The sequence below is a fragment of the Silurus aristotelis genome (genome assembly GCF_946808225.1).
Source record: "Silurus aristotelis genome assembly, chromosome: 19".
Classification (NCBI taxonomy): domain Eukaryota; kingdom Metazoa; phylum Chordata; class Actinopteri; order Siluriformes; family Siluridae; genus Silurus; species Silurus aristotelis.
This window is the reverse complement of record NC_139592.1, coordinates 17196377-17211686: the sequence shown is the minus strand read 5'-3', so window position 1 is coordinate 17211686 and position 15310 is coordinate 17196377. Positions and strand designations below refer to the sequence as shown.

Below are 15310 nucleotides of genomic sequence, written 5' to 3'. Positions count from 1 at the left end.
TCATGCACAACCATCTCTAGGGTTGACAGAGAATGGTCTGAAAAAGAGAAAATATCCAGTGAGCGGCAGTTCTGTGGGCACAAATGCCATGTTGATGCTAGAGGTCAGTGGAGAATGGCCAGACTGGTTCGAGCTGATAAAAAGGCAACAGTAACTCAAATAACCACTCGTTACAACCGAGGTATGCAGAAGAGCATCTCTGAACGCACGCACAACACATCGAACCTTGAGGCAAATGGGCTACAGCAGCAGAAGACCACACCGGGTGCCACTCCTGACAGCTAAGAACAGGAAACTGAGGCTACAATTCGCACAGACTCACCAAAATTGGACAATAGAAGATTGGAAAAACGTTGCCTGGTCTGATGAGTCTCGATTTCTGCTGCGACATTCGGATGGTAGGGTCAGAATTTGGCGTCAACAACATGAAAGCATGGATCCATCCTGCCTTGTATCAACGGTTCAGGCTAGTGGTGGTGGTGTAATGGTGTGGGGGATATTTTCCTGGCACACTTTCAGCCCATTAGTACCATTTGAGCATCGTGTAAACGTCCAAGCCGACCTGAGTATTGTTGCTGACCATGTCCATCCCTTTATGACCACAGTGTACCCATCTTCTGATGCGTTTTCCTGCTGGAAGTAGCCGCCATGTCATAAAGTGCGAATCATCTCAGACTGGTTTCTTAAACATGACAATGAGTTCACTGTACTCAAATGGCCTCCATGGTCACCAGATCTTAATCCAATACAGCACCTTTGGGATGTGGTGGAACGGGAGATTCGCATAATGGATGTGCAGCCGACAAATCTGCAGCAACTGCGTGATGCTATCATGTCAATATGGACCAAAATCTCTGAGGAATGTTTTCAGTACCTTGTTAAATCTAAGCCACGAAGGATTAAGGCAGTTCTGAAGGCAAAAGGGGGTCCAACCCGGTACTATTAATAAAGTGACCAGTGTGTGTGTGTGTGTGTGTGTGTGTGTGTGTGTGTATGTGTGTGTAATATATGTATATGTATGTGTGTGTATATATACGCATTCGTACTGAAAAGAGTAAATGAATGAAGGATGGAAGGAATGAACACATTTGTTACAGTATGCTGAAATAAGTAGAACAGTTAAGTAGAACATCTTTGTAAAATTTTATATTAAATGCAAAACACGCATAGACACTTCTATTTTCCAATTATTAAATTGTATTTATTATAAACATATATATATATATATATCTTCTTCTTCTTTCGGCTGCTCCCATTAGGGGTCGCCACAGCGGATCATCTGTCTCCATACCACCCTGTCCTCTACATCTGCCTCTTTTACACCAACTACCTGCAGATACCCTACTATCACAAATCTCTCCTGTCACTCTTCTCCACCCACTCCACCCTGTCTGTACTCTTTTCTTCACTTCTCTAACACACTCTCCATTACTTTGCACTGTTGACCCCAAGTACCTGAATTCCTTCACCTTCTCCAGCTCTTCTCCCTGCCTGATACATGTCCTGCACCACCCTCACATACTTCTCTGACACACCTGACTTCCTCATACAATACCACAACTCCTCTCTTGGCACCCTGTCGTATGCCTTCTCTAAATCCACAAATACACAATGCAATTCCTTCTGTCCTTCTCTATACTTCTCCATCAACATTCTTAATGCAAATAAGGCATCTGTGGTGCTCTTCCTTGGCATGAAACCATACTGTTGCTCACAGATGGTCACCTCTTCTCTCAGCCTGGCTTCCACTACTCTTTCCTATAACTTCATGGTGTGACTGATCAACTTAATCCCCCTGTAGTTACTGCAAGACTGCACATCTCCTTTATGCTTAAAGATCGGTACCATCATACTTTTTCTCCATTCCTCAGGCATCTTCTCACCTTCCAAAATCCTGTTAAACAATCTGGTCAAAAACTCCACTGCCATCTCTCCTAAACATCTCCACGCTTCTACCGGTATGTCATCTGGTCCAACCGACTTTCCACTCTTCATCCTCTTAATCGCTGCTCTCACTTCCTCCTTACTAATCCTATCCACTTCCTGCTTCACCAACTCCACATCATCCAACCTTCTCTCTCTCTGATTTTCCTCATTCATCAGCTGCTCAAAATACTCCCTCCACCTTCTCAACACACTCTCCTCACTGGTCAACACATTTCCCTCTCCATCCTTTACTGCTCTAACTTGCAGTACATCCTTCCCAGCTCGGTCCCTCTGCCTGGCCAATCGGTACAAATCCTTTTCTCCTTCCTTAGTGTCCAACCTCTCATACAGCTCCTCATATGCCTTTTCCTTGGCTTTCGCCACATCCCTCTTAACCTGCTGCCGCATCTCCTTGTACTCCTGCCTACTTTTCTCATCACTCTGTCTATCCCACTTCTGTTTTGCCAACCTCTTTCTCCTTATGCTCTCCTGCACGTCCTCATTCCACCACCACGTCTCCTTGTCTTGCTTTTTATTTCCAGATGTTACACCAAGTACTTTTCTAGCTGCCTCCCTCATCACTCCTGTAGTAGTTGCCCAATCATCCAACACCTCCTTAACACCACTGAGCCTCTGTCTGACCTCTTCCCTGAACCTCACACTACACTCTTCCTCCTTCAGTTTCCACCATCTTATTCTTCTTTCAGTCCTCACTCTCCTCCTCTTCTTCTTCGCCTCCAAAACCATCCTACAGACCACCATCCGATGCTGTCTAGCTACACTGTCCCCTGCCAACACCTTACAGTCTCCAATCTCCTTTAGGTTGCATCTCCTGCATAGCACATAGTCCACCTGTGTGCACCTTCCTCCACTCTTATACGTCACCCTATGATCCTCCTTCTTCTTAAAATAAGTGTTCACCACAGCCATTTCCATCCTTTTAGCAAAATCCACCACCATCTGCCCTTCCACATTCCTCTCCTTAAAACCATACCTACCCATCACCTCCTCATCACCTCTGTTCCCTTCACCTACATGCCCATTAAAGTCTGCCCCAATCACCAATCGTTCTTTCCTAGGTACACTATCTACCACTTCATCTAAGTCACTCCAGAATCTTTCCTTTTCCTCCATCTCACAGCCAACTTGTGGAGCATAGGCACTGATGACATTTATCATCATCCCTTCAACTTCCACCTTCACGATCATCACCCTATCAGAAACTCTCTTCACCTCCACTACACTCTTACTGTACTCTTCCTTCAGAATCACCCCTACACCATTTCTCTTTCCATCCACACCATGATAAAACAGTTTAAACCCACCTCCAATGTTCCTGGCCTTACTCCCTTTCCACTTGGTCTCCTGAACACACAGCATATCTACCTTTCTCCTCTCCATCAGCTACCTCTCTCCCTTTACCTGTCATAGTACCAACATTTAAAGTACCAACCCGAACCTCCACTCTCCTGCACTGCTCCTTTCCCTGCCGTCTCTGTAGACATCTTCCTCCTCTCCTTCTCCTCATTCGGCCAACAGTAGCCCAATTTCCACCGATACCCTGTCGGCTAACGATACCTGTGGCGGTCGTTTTTAACGCGGGCCTCGACCGATCCGGTATGAAATTCTCATTTGTGATCCGCATATTTGATTTGGCACAGGTTTTACACTGGATGCCCTTCCTAACGCAACCCTCCCCATTTACCCGGGCTTGGGACCGGCACTAAGAGTGCACTGGCTTGTGCATCCATAATGGCTGGGTTTTATATATATATATATATATATATATATATATATATATATATATATATATATATATATATATATATACATATATATATATATATATATATATATATATATATATATATATATATATATATATGTATATGTATATATATATATATATATACATATATGTATATGTATATATATATGTATATATATATATATATATATATATATATATATATATATATATATATATATATGTATATATAAAATATAATTTTACACAGTGTATTGCATTGATTCAATTTTATTTTCATATATTTTATTAAAATAAAATATTATAAAATATCATTTTAAATATAATTTAACCAAGCAGGTAAAACTGTTGCTCACAAATGTTAACAAACTGTTACTAAAAAAATGACAAGCAGGTGTAACCGTGACAAAAAGGTACGAGGTACGTAACAAACCGTGAAATGTGTGTACTATTACGAGATACAGTATGAGATGAGATATAATATATGATATAATTTGAGATATAATATATGATGGTTTATGATGTAAATTCTACCTAAACATTGTTTGGAAACATACTCCCTAATGGAAGTGACCTCTTTCAGCAGGATACTGCATGTTGCCCTACTGCAAAAATTGCTCATAATTGATTACAGAAACATGACAAGGAGTTCAAGGTGTTTACCTGACTTCTGAATACTCCATATCTCCAGCTGATCAAGCATCAGAGGGATGTGCCAGAAAATCAAGTTCATTCCTTGCAGGCCCCACCTCACAACTTACAAACCAAACCAACCCATATGGTGCCAACAACCATAAACAAAAGATTACATATATTCCTTATTCTGATTTATATTATGTTTACATTACTAAAGCACTTGATATGTAACTGTATAATTTTCTGAATGTGATTTGGCTGATTAGATGACTGCATGAATGATCAGTTTTACAGGTCTTTCTTATAAATCTGGCTTTGAGTGTAGATCATGTATGTGTCAAACTTTTATCTAATGCTAAAAACAAATTTGTGTGTTTTACCTAGGGCCACTTTTCAGTTTTGATGTTCATGATGATATTCGATTGGTAAATGATGCTACAATTGAGAAAGATGAGGTAAGGACAAGTGTTCTAAAAGTAAAAAATAAAAATCTCATTTTTAAAAAGGAACAGTAAAAATAAATCTGTTTCACATATAATTGTGTACGTAGATTGTAATTGTGTATGTGTATTTACAGTCTCATGCTGGAAAAGTGGCTACTTAGAACACAGTGTAAATGGTGTATACTTGTACTGCTATTGATCTCCCACTTGGCAGATGTTTTCCTTTCCAAGTTGGAGATCAATAGCAGTACAAGTATACACCATTTACACTGTGTTCTAAGTAGCCAGTAATGTGTAGTTATTGTATAATTGCATTTAGTTGTGTCCTTCACTGTGTTATTTACATAATAAATTAATAGTACTGCATGTTTTATTAAACTGCCTTAAATGTGTTGTAATTTTTTTCTTCCTTTTTAGATCAGATGAAGAGGTTCTTCCATGTGGTTTTCAAAATCTCTTATGTTGCAGTTTATTTTTTCTTCTCGAAGATATCATATGCACTATTATTAAGATATTCTAAAGCTGTTGTGTGTGTTGTATCTCTAACATGTCATACTTATTAAATGACCTTAAACATTTTATACCATGGATCATTTTTTACAAATAAATTCTTAGGGGATTAAAGTTTAGAAAAGTAAATTTTATACATATTCTTGTATTTTATTTAACAGAGCCTATAAATATTGTAACTTTATTTCAAGCAGTTTGTGTTATTATATTGTTACTTAATGATGATGTATTTTCACATATCACTGTATCAATTAGGAAATAAAGTTGCCTTATTGTTCATAAAACCTTTTTGCTATGTTTGTAAATTTGTTTTTCACTTCAGTTCAATTGTATATTTGGCCACACTGCAAAGCAAACGTTCAACAAGAACTGCTTGTATAACAAGAAATACCTGAGCTGCTATTTGTGGGTAAACGCCTTTTGCCTAAGGCTACCACTCCTCCAACCTTTCTCACTGACATGCTTTCTTTTTCGACACTTGATACTTTCTCACCGTCTATTTCTTTTTTTATTCTAAAAAAAAGTCAGAAAAGAACAAGAAATCGAAGGGAATACATTATAGAATGTGGCGAGACTGGCTGTCTCTTTTCTTGTTAACTATTCTGTTTGCAAGAGGCCAAGGGTTCCAGACATATTTCCAACCTCAGAACTGTACACTGCAGTGTGTTTGCCAGGTAAGCTACATGTCGAAAATTATTTTGTAGGTTGTGCAGTACTAAATGTAGCAACAGCTGTGTTACTGATTTAATTTGAGATATTCTCTGTTGTGTGTCTGTAATCCTCACAATGAACTGTCAAGTAGTAGCTGGTAAGCAGCAATGCATACAATTTTTTATATAATGAGAATTGGTGTTCCCTTATAGAACACGCCTTGTTTACTAGGTGATTAATGTTTTCTTAGGGTTAGGTAAATAACATTTTACTTGAATAAATTTTCACATTTACATTTTTTTTTTTTTTTTTCGACCACTTGCAGCTATAACTTACCTACAGATGTTAGTTTTATATTTAGGACTCATGTTTGTTCTGGTTTTATTATTTTTATCAGGGATCCCCAGGATGTGAGTATTGCAGGATCAGTAAAGGTGATGTTGAAACTACACTTGGCTTCACCTCTGCTGGTCTCTTTGCAGGTAGTTCAGACACACCTTAAACACACTTATTTGGAAAGTTTTCAGGCCAGTATTATTCTGTAGAAAAAATGAAGATGAGATGCAATGATATGTGTAACATTTCTAACGTAACATATATAATAACGTATGTTAGCAGAATATAATTAATATAATGTTTCCCATAATTATGTCCAACGTTAAAAAGTCCTTGGAGAACTAGGATGGATAACATTTAATATACTAATTTAGGCTAAAGGTTAAAGACAGTTTAGAAATGTATGCAATACACAGAACTGGGGGAGGAGCTAATTGTATTATTTTTTATGTATATTACAGGGATTTTTCACAATGTGAATGAACAGTTTAAAAAAAAAAGTATTTTGTGGGTAAAGTAAATGAACTCTTAATTTTTTTACATTTTAGACCATGCCTGGTAAAAATATCTATAGTGGCTAAAGCATGTTTTAGACCATGCCTGGCCAAAAAAGTTACACACACTAATACTTTTGTTGGACTGCTTTTTGCCTTGATTGCAGAATGCATTCATAATGGATAAAATTCATAATTCATTCTTCTCTTAGCTTCTGCAATATCACAACTTTTATTTCGGTCCAGAATTGCATTAATTTCTTGCCAAGATCTTGTACTGATTATGGGAGAGTTGGACCAGCATTGTCCCCAACATTGTCATTAGAGTTAAGATCTGGACTTTGGATAGTGGCCAATCCATGTGTGGAAATTTTTTTTTTCATCAGGCTCCTTAAACCATTCTTTCACAATTTGAGTCCTAACATTGTCCTAACATTGTCATCTTGGAATATTGCCATCAGGGAAGAAGAAATCTATTTATGAAAAAAACCTGTTCATTCAGTATATTTAGGTGGTCAGCCGACCAAAATCTTTGGGCACATTACAATTGCTGAACGTAGACCTGGCCAAATTAAGCAAATCCAGATCATAACTCTTCCCCCACAAGATTGTATGTTAGGCACTTCATCCACCTTTCTACTTATTCTTATCTAAATCTCGTTTTATCAGACCACATGACCTTTGTCCATTGCCCCAATTTCAATCTTTGTTTTCTAGAAAACCACTTCCCAATGAGCCTCACTTTTGCACTGCGCATGTGGAAATTCTCTTACTTACTATTAAACATATCAATGAGTTCTACTGTTTTTTTGTTTTTTTTGTAATAGCATTTCTTCCTTGATGAACATAATGGTTCATCATATGTTGGACATTTCTTAATCTTATTTTAGTAGTTTCAGCAACCTCCTTAGTTATAAAATAATTATCCAGTATAATTATTTATCCTGTGGATATTTTTTATAGAATGGAAGGCTCTTACTGATTTTCTTAATAAAATGTAGGCAGTGTATATTTAACCTTACATATACAGGTAATCCTTGTCATTTTATATTTTCTTGCTGCGCTGACATTTTACCTTGGGCCAGGTTGTATGCCATGGCTGTGTCATTCTTTTTTAGGTCTACAAAATCCTGAGGTGTGCAAGCACTATGTACATGCTCCTCAGAATATCACCATTGAGTTTGTGGAAAGTCAAAACCCTAAATATGAGACTGTTGTTGTGTCATGGAGACCTAGTCAATATGGTAATAAGTGAATGGCAGCCAATCCTTAAATATTTATAAATGCTTACATATTCTGTTTTCTTTTACAAAATGTTTCTGTTCAAGCTATTAATAATAAATTCAAATACTATAACATATATTCTATAATAATGATTTGTTTCTCAGAGAGCTTTTTCTGTCAATGTGCTGCAGGTATTGCTTTTTTGCGTGGTTTCCAAGTTTCACTCCAGACTTTAGGTGGCACTCAGATCGCATGTCAGCTCTTCCTCCTTCAGAACAATATGTCACTCTCTGCTGTTCATGCTCAAAGGGTACAGCAAATCATGAACCAAATAAGCAGATAAAACACTAGATCTGTCCATTAAATGTGTATAGCAAAAAACTTTCAAATCTATGCTTTGCTTTAAAATTTGTGAAAAATAATAATTCTGAACTATTTTATATATGTTTTTTGACTTTCTGCCCTTCTCTTTTGTGAAGGTATATTACTCAGATCCTTTTAGAGATCTCTCTCTGGGTACCCAGTATGCTGTGACTGTGATGGCTCTTCCTGTTCCTGAGATCTGGGAAAGATTTTATCATAGCAAATTGTTCTTCACACGATGTATGAGTTCCTACACCTTGTCATTAACTGTCTGTGTAAACATATCTTCAGCTTTCAACTCTATCACATTTTACAAAAACTATAATGCTTTACTCACTTTTCTTGACATGTAAAAAAATAAATCTAATACTAACTGGAATCAATTTCAACTTGGGTCCACCTCTCTACAGCATGTCCTGAGAAAAATGGCTTGGAGAACTGCAAAACTGGTATTTGTGTACATTTCTTACCACCTGAAAATATTTTACATTTTGGATAAAAATATGTATAGAAATATATGTATTTTACTCTTTGTTAAACATTCATTTTTCAAGTTTAATCAAAGTGTAATGCATACTATTGTAGAGTTTATTGTATTTTTTTCCCTGTATTTAAAGACTGGTATCCCACATATGTTGAAGTCCACCAGGAAAACAGGGATATTATTGTGACTTTTAATTTGGCACCTGAGACTTTGGGGATCAATCACTATTTTTCATCATGCTATGGAGGGGGCTCACGCAGCTCTGATATCATTCAACCAGTAATTATTATTAATTAATAATATCCTTACTTGTCATTCATTTCTGATTAACACACTGCAAAATTGTAAACAAATATATATATATATATATATATATATATATATATATATATATATATATATATAAATATATATATATATATATATATATAAATATATATATATATAAATATATAAATACATTATATACAAAGTAGTTTTACCTTATTCAAATTAAGCTACTCCCAGTAGGATTTAGTTTTAAATGTCTGCAAATATTATCAAATTATGTCTTTTACTTTTCTAACAGTAAACACATTCTTGCATTTCTGTATATAATTATTTTGAATTTATGGAGAATAAAATAAATTTTTTTGGTTCACCTTTTAGGACCGCACTGTTAACAGCACTCATCATACGTATCATTTGCTCAATCTCCACATGGAGATCAACTACACCTGTGAGGTGAGTCTTGAGTGAAATCAATATGAGTCAGGTGGGAGGTGGTAGCTTAGTGGTTAAAGCTTTGGATTTGGTTCTGAAGGTCATGAGGTAAAATCCCTGCCACATCAAGCTGCCTCTCCTGGGCACCTGAGCAAGGCTTTCAACCCCATATCTGCTCAGTTGTGTGAATGAGATCAATGTTAGTCGTTGTGGATAGGGCTTCTGCCAAATGTAAATGTACACATCTGATATATCTTTCTTTACTTTTTTCAATATTTTTCAATATTATGTTGCACCCTGATACTACGATTGTTCTAATTTTCTTTTCCATTAATCTACATTAATTATTATTATTATTTATCATTAATCTACATGCAGTACTCCATAAAGACAAAGTGAAAGCAGAATTCTTAAACTGTCTGTACATTTATTAAAAAGAAAAAACTGAAATATCACATGTACCTAACTACTCAGACCCGTTACTCAGTACTTAATTAAAGCACCTTTGGCAGTAATTACAGCCTCAAGGATTTTTGGAAATAAAGCAACAAGCTTTGCACACCTGGATTTGGGAATTTTCTGCCATTTTTCAGTGCACATACTCTTAAGATGGGTCAGGTTGAATGGGGAAAATTGGTGGACAGCCACTTCCAGGTCTCTTTAAAGATGTTCAATAGGGTTTAAGTCAGGGGCCTGGCCTGGCCAAACCTGTGTTGTTTTGGCTGTGTGCTTGGTTGTTCTTATTTTGATATGTGAACTACCAGCCCAATCTGAGGTCCTAAGTGCTGAGGAAAAGGTTTTTATTGAGGATATCTTTGTACTTTGCTCCATTTAGTTTTCCCTTCACCCTGACCAGTCTCCCAGTTCCTGTTGCTTTTGCAAACTCCAAGCAAGCCATCATGTTTTTACACTGATTCTACAGTGGTCTACTACAGATGGTCTTCCATCTTGCCACTCTGCCATGAAGCCCAGATAGGTGGAGGTTTGCTGTGATGGTTGTCCTTCTTGAACGTTGTCCCATCTCTACACAAGATCTCCAGAGCTCATTTAGAATGACCATAGGGTTCTTGGTCACCTTCTTTACTAAGGATCTTCTACCCAATTTGCTCAGTCATTCTCTTAGAAGAGTCTTGGTTGTGCCAAACTTATCCCATTTTAGAATTTGGAGGCCACTGTACTCATGAGAATTCCCCAGATCTGTGCAACAATCCTGTCACTGAGCTCTGCAGGCACTCCCTTTGACCTCATAGCTTGTGCTTGTTTTTTGCTAAAGGACTTCATTTAAGGTGTAGCGCATTTCAGCAATGATCAAGAGAATAAGAGGCACCTAACCTAAGTGTTTTAGCAAAGGGGCTGAAAACATTTGTACATATACATACATATAAACATACATACATACATACATACATACATACATACATACATACATACACACACACACACACACACACACACACACACACACACACACACACACACACACACACACACACACACACATATATATATATATATATATATATCACATCACATGTACAGAACGCTGTATTTGCATACATTTCTAGAATTCTGTTTTAACTTTGTCATTATGGGGGTTTAATGTAGATTAATGAGAAAAAAATAAACGTGAACGATTGTAATATTAGCCTGCAACATAGCAAAATTGAAAATAGTGAAGGTGGTCTGAATACTTTTTTTGAATGCACTGTATATGCACTGTCCTTTGTCACCCTGGCTGTTAAAGATTTATTGGCATGATTTACTAGTGTAATATTATAAGATAGGATAAGATGAGATAAGAATATAAGATATAATATTCCCTCTTCTTTACAACAATTCTGATGTGGTAGTTCTGTGTTGACATTCAATTTCAAATTTTATTTAGATTGCAGCAGATATTGTGGATGCTGTTAGGAAAACTTTCTTTGTTCAAGTACAGAACAGTGTAAAAGGTAAATATTTTCTGTGTAAATAACAATACTGAGCACTTATTCGGAACACTTGTAGCAAAACTGAACAGGTGACGGTTGGAAAAAACATTACCTGTCTTTTGTTGTTGTAGCCAGTCCACATCAAGGGTCATTTGGTGTGTCTAGTCCCTGAGATGCTTTTTCAAAAGCTCAAAACTAATCTCTTCTCTGATCGCCATAATCCATAATAAGGTTTGTCCACCTGCAGAGTGTGGAACACTGGATGTTTTTTTTTTAAAGAATTTTTTGCAATGTTTTTACCATGTTTCAGAAAAATGAGATCAGCAACCAACCTGCAAAGTCACTGAGATCACAATTCCCTATTGCCACAATTTCCTATTGTCCTATTACACTGCCATATCACTGACTGGATGAATGCACAAATAAATAGATGTAACAGTGTTCCTAATAAAGTGGCTAATAAGTATGTTGTTGCTACACTTTTTTATACAGGTTAAACCTTTGTTGTATAATTGCCATTTGTCCTTTTCCTGTACTCTGTAAGTGAAAATAAAGACTACTGGAGAAAGATACTGAAAAAACATTTAAAAACATCTGACTTTTACTCCTCAGAGCCTTTTTCCTTAGACAAGGAGGGTATTTCTTTAGCAGTACTGTTCTCTGTTGGTGTTCTACTAGCAGCATTCTTAGCAATCATCGGTGCTATTCACTTGCAAAACAAAATGAAAAAAAAGGCAGCAAAGTGTCATATACCATCAGGTGACCAAATATCAACATTTTGAAGTACTTTATACTTTAAATAAAATGACTGGAGTTTTCCTCTAACCTATGCATTTTTTTTCTTAGACATAAATGATGAGTATTATGATGAATATACAGAGCATCATTTTATACCAGTATCCAACAGGACTAATCGCCCTCGACTCCTGATTTGCTATTCAAGCAGTGACTGTTCTGCCCATGTAAATGTTGTCTTACAATTGGCAACATTTGTGCAAAAGCATATGGCAACTGAGGTAAAATCAGTGTTAACAGTTAAAATATCTTGTTCTACATTTGAAACATTAAAAAGTAGTTTAATATGTGATGTGTTTATGTATATATATATGTATTTTCATGATATAATTGTGGTAAAATATCCATCAGGTATATTTGGATCTGTGGGATGCCTTATGTGTGACTGAGGAAGGAGATTTGGGGTGGTACTGCAGGAAGATAAAGGAGAGCGACTTTGTGCTCGTAATCTGCTCCAAAGGTCTCAACCAGAGACTCTATAACCAGAGAGAAGAAGAACTGGACCAAAGGACAAATACTTCTTTAGCCATTATTGCCATGATTGGAGAAGAGATATTCCATGCCAAATCTCTAAGCCAAGACCTTTCCAAATACATGACTGCCATTTTTGAGTATTCAAAGAGGTCAGACATCCCTACAATGTTAAATTTGGCCTCTCATTATACTCTTCCAAAGGATTTACCCCTGCTTTTCTCCCATCTACATGGAGTGGCTTTGCAGAAGCCTGGAGCTTACCTACTGATTGAAAACATTTCAGAAAATGGTTACTCTAAGCTCCCAGCTGGTGCAGCATTACTACTAGCTATTCAAGAAGCACGGATACTAATCACTGGTTTGTAAACTCTCTGGCATAATAATATAACTTGAGAAAGGGTCATATGATTTACCTGCTTCTCTCATTGTATCAAAGGTCTCTATTAAAATGTCTGTGTATTGTAGGACCAAATTCCACTAAACGATTAAAATGTTTTTCACTTGCAAAGTTATTCACTCTAATTTGAACATTTGATTCAAACTTTCCCATGACCTTTGCATAAAAAAAAAAAAAAAAAAAAAACGGATTATTAGAAAATTACTCCATGGTTCAATTACTTAATTTTTTCACCTTTTTTTTCAAATCTATATGGGTAATTTATATTTTTATACATGTACAGTTTCTACTTGTCTTATTACCACTTGTATTGGTAATTCCATTCATTTTATTTTTCTTGTTGAATGTTTGGCCAACTAAAAATAAAACCTAGTTCATCCATTTTGTTTATGAGCACCATTTATCGGTTTGTATTGTTTTATGGACTTATTAAGACTTAAAATGGTGTTTAAATATGAATGTTCCTTCATTTTAATTTACATTTAAATTAAAGCTCTATTTAACCACTATTATATATTTAAACACAATTTTAAGTCCTTGTCTGTCCCTGAAAGTAAACTGACAAGTTTTTTAGAAATATTCTGAATATTCTTTGGTTTTCTACATCGATCAACTGCATATTTGACACCTTTCCAGCAGTGGGCAGTTTGATTTTGAGATCTATATTTTTTCTCTGTGAACAAATGCTATAAACAAAATAATCAATGCTGATGCTGCTTAAAGGCAACAAAATACTTTTCACCCTTTCTGCTTCAACTCCATAACTCTGTTAATGTTTAATAGGAGGTGTTCAATAAAGATATTAAAGACTATAATTGTGTTATACACTTTGTCTACTCATGACTGATGATGATCAAATGATATTTTATGGCCAATCAGTATAGAATAGCCTTTATTTGTCACATATACATTACAGCACAGTGAAATTTGTTCCTTGCATATTCCAGCTTGCTTTATAAGCTGGGGTTAGAGCGCAGGGTTGGTCATGATACAGCCCTCTGGAGCACAGACGGGTTAAGGGCTTTTCTCAAGGGCCCAATAGTGGCAGCTTGGCGATACCGGGGCTTGAACCCCCGACCACTAACCCAGCACCTTGACCACTGAGCCACAATGCCCCAGAATGCAGAAAACCAACTAATTTACTTCCTCTTTCCATTTTAAAAGCCATTCTATCCAATATTGCTAACCTTACTTAAAATGTTCTGCACTTTTATATTCAAAAATCATTTATTGAATATGTTTTTAAGTATTTCCCTTTATGAGGACACGAGTGTTTGCTTGTTTGAAATTATTTTAACTTTAAATAACAGATAAGTTGATATGCATTGCTGGAGTGAAGCTGATGGGCTGAAGATTTTGGGCCCTGCCAAAGAATGACAAGGAGCAGTGCAGTGAATGGTTGGAACTGTCTTAAATTATTTATGAACAAGAGAAGAAATCATGTCTAAAAGCTGCATGCATCATTTTCCTATGGTGCTCCATGCTATCCCTCAGGGAGTTGGGCATATATGGACTATTCCATAAATGGACAGCATAAATGGTTTAGTACCTGGGCCTTCAGTGGGGACTTAGTTAATCCACCTCTTAATACCACCATTATGTCGCAATTATAGAAACCATCAATTCTATAAAAAAAACGCAATATAACAACGCATTGTTATAATGCTTTTTTATATAGTATTGATGGTTTCTATAATTGCGATGTAGATGGCATTATAGAATGAGAGGCATTTCACATATGGAGGGTGAATACCATTTTATTAAAGCAAAAAACCCAGTTAAGACAACTCCAAACCTTTACACTACAACCTTAACTGCGCCACCCACATCATCTGGAGCAGATCAGAATCAATATTTGTCTAATAACATGACAAAAACATAATACATATGAAAATACAATACAACCTACTCACCAGAGATGCAGACTCAAAATTTGCAAATTTTTTTTTGCAAAAAAAAAAAAATACATTTAAATGTATTTTAGTTGTGTGAATTGAGAAAGATATAGACTAAGTGATTAAAGTCTATTTATAAAACAAATTAGCAGTGCTTATATAATTATAGGGAGTAATATACATTGATAAAACCAAATAAGTGAAAATCTCACAAAATAATAATAAAATAAAATAATTCACAGGCTTTAACGAAAAAAAGTAGTAATTGATAGGATTTACTT

At 36.1% G+C, this 15310-nt stretch overlaps 2 protein-coding genes and 1 long non-coding RNA gene across 4 annotated transcripts in view; 2 read left to right on the top strand and 1 right to left on the bottom strand.

The window, feature by feature from the left end:
* Positions 1 to 4934, top strand: part of LOC310715014 (protein FAM50A-like) — a gene marked incomplete at its 3' end in the record, with an annotated part of 34571 nt that extends 29637 nt beyond the window's left edge. The window contains exons 12-13 of the mRNA XM_083521163.1: positions 4715 to 4785; positions 4908 to 4934. Coding sequence (XP_083377289.1) covers positions 4715 to 4785; positions 4908 to 4934 — 98 coding nt within the window. The remainder of the gene's footprint in view (positions 1 to 4714; positions 4786 to 4907) is intronic.
* Positions 1 to 15310, bottom strand: part of LOC310742049 — a 101912-nt gene that overhangs the window by 44799 nt on the left and 41803 nt on the right. The window lies entirely within an intron of this gene.
* Positions 5694 to 13953, top strand: LOC310742012 (interleukin-17 receptor D-like). Of its 2 annotated transcripts, XM_083570529.1 has the most exons (12): positions 5694 to 5957; positions 6332 to 6416; positions 7850 to 8008; positions 8180 to 8298; positions 8468 to 8591; positions 8762 to 8800; positions 8969 to 9114; positions 9484 to 9558; positions 11423 to 11489; positions 12081 to 12227; positions 12315 to 12484; positions 12615 to 13953. In XM_083570529.1, exons 1-12 carry the CDS (start codon positions 5847 to 5849, stop codon positions 13101 to 13103), a joined length of 1731 nt encoding a protein of 576 aa, XP_083426655.1. In that variant the 5' UTR covers positions 5694 to 5846; the 3' UTR covers positions 13104 to 13953. The 2 variants fall into 2 exon arrangements, with proteins under 2 accessions (XP_083426655.1, XP_083426656.1); XM_083570530.1 differs by lacking the exon at positions 7850 to 8008 and having other exon boundaries at positions 5700 to 5957.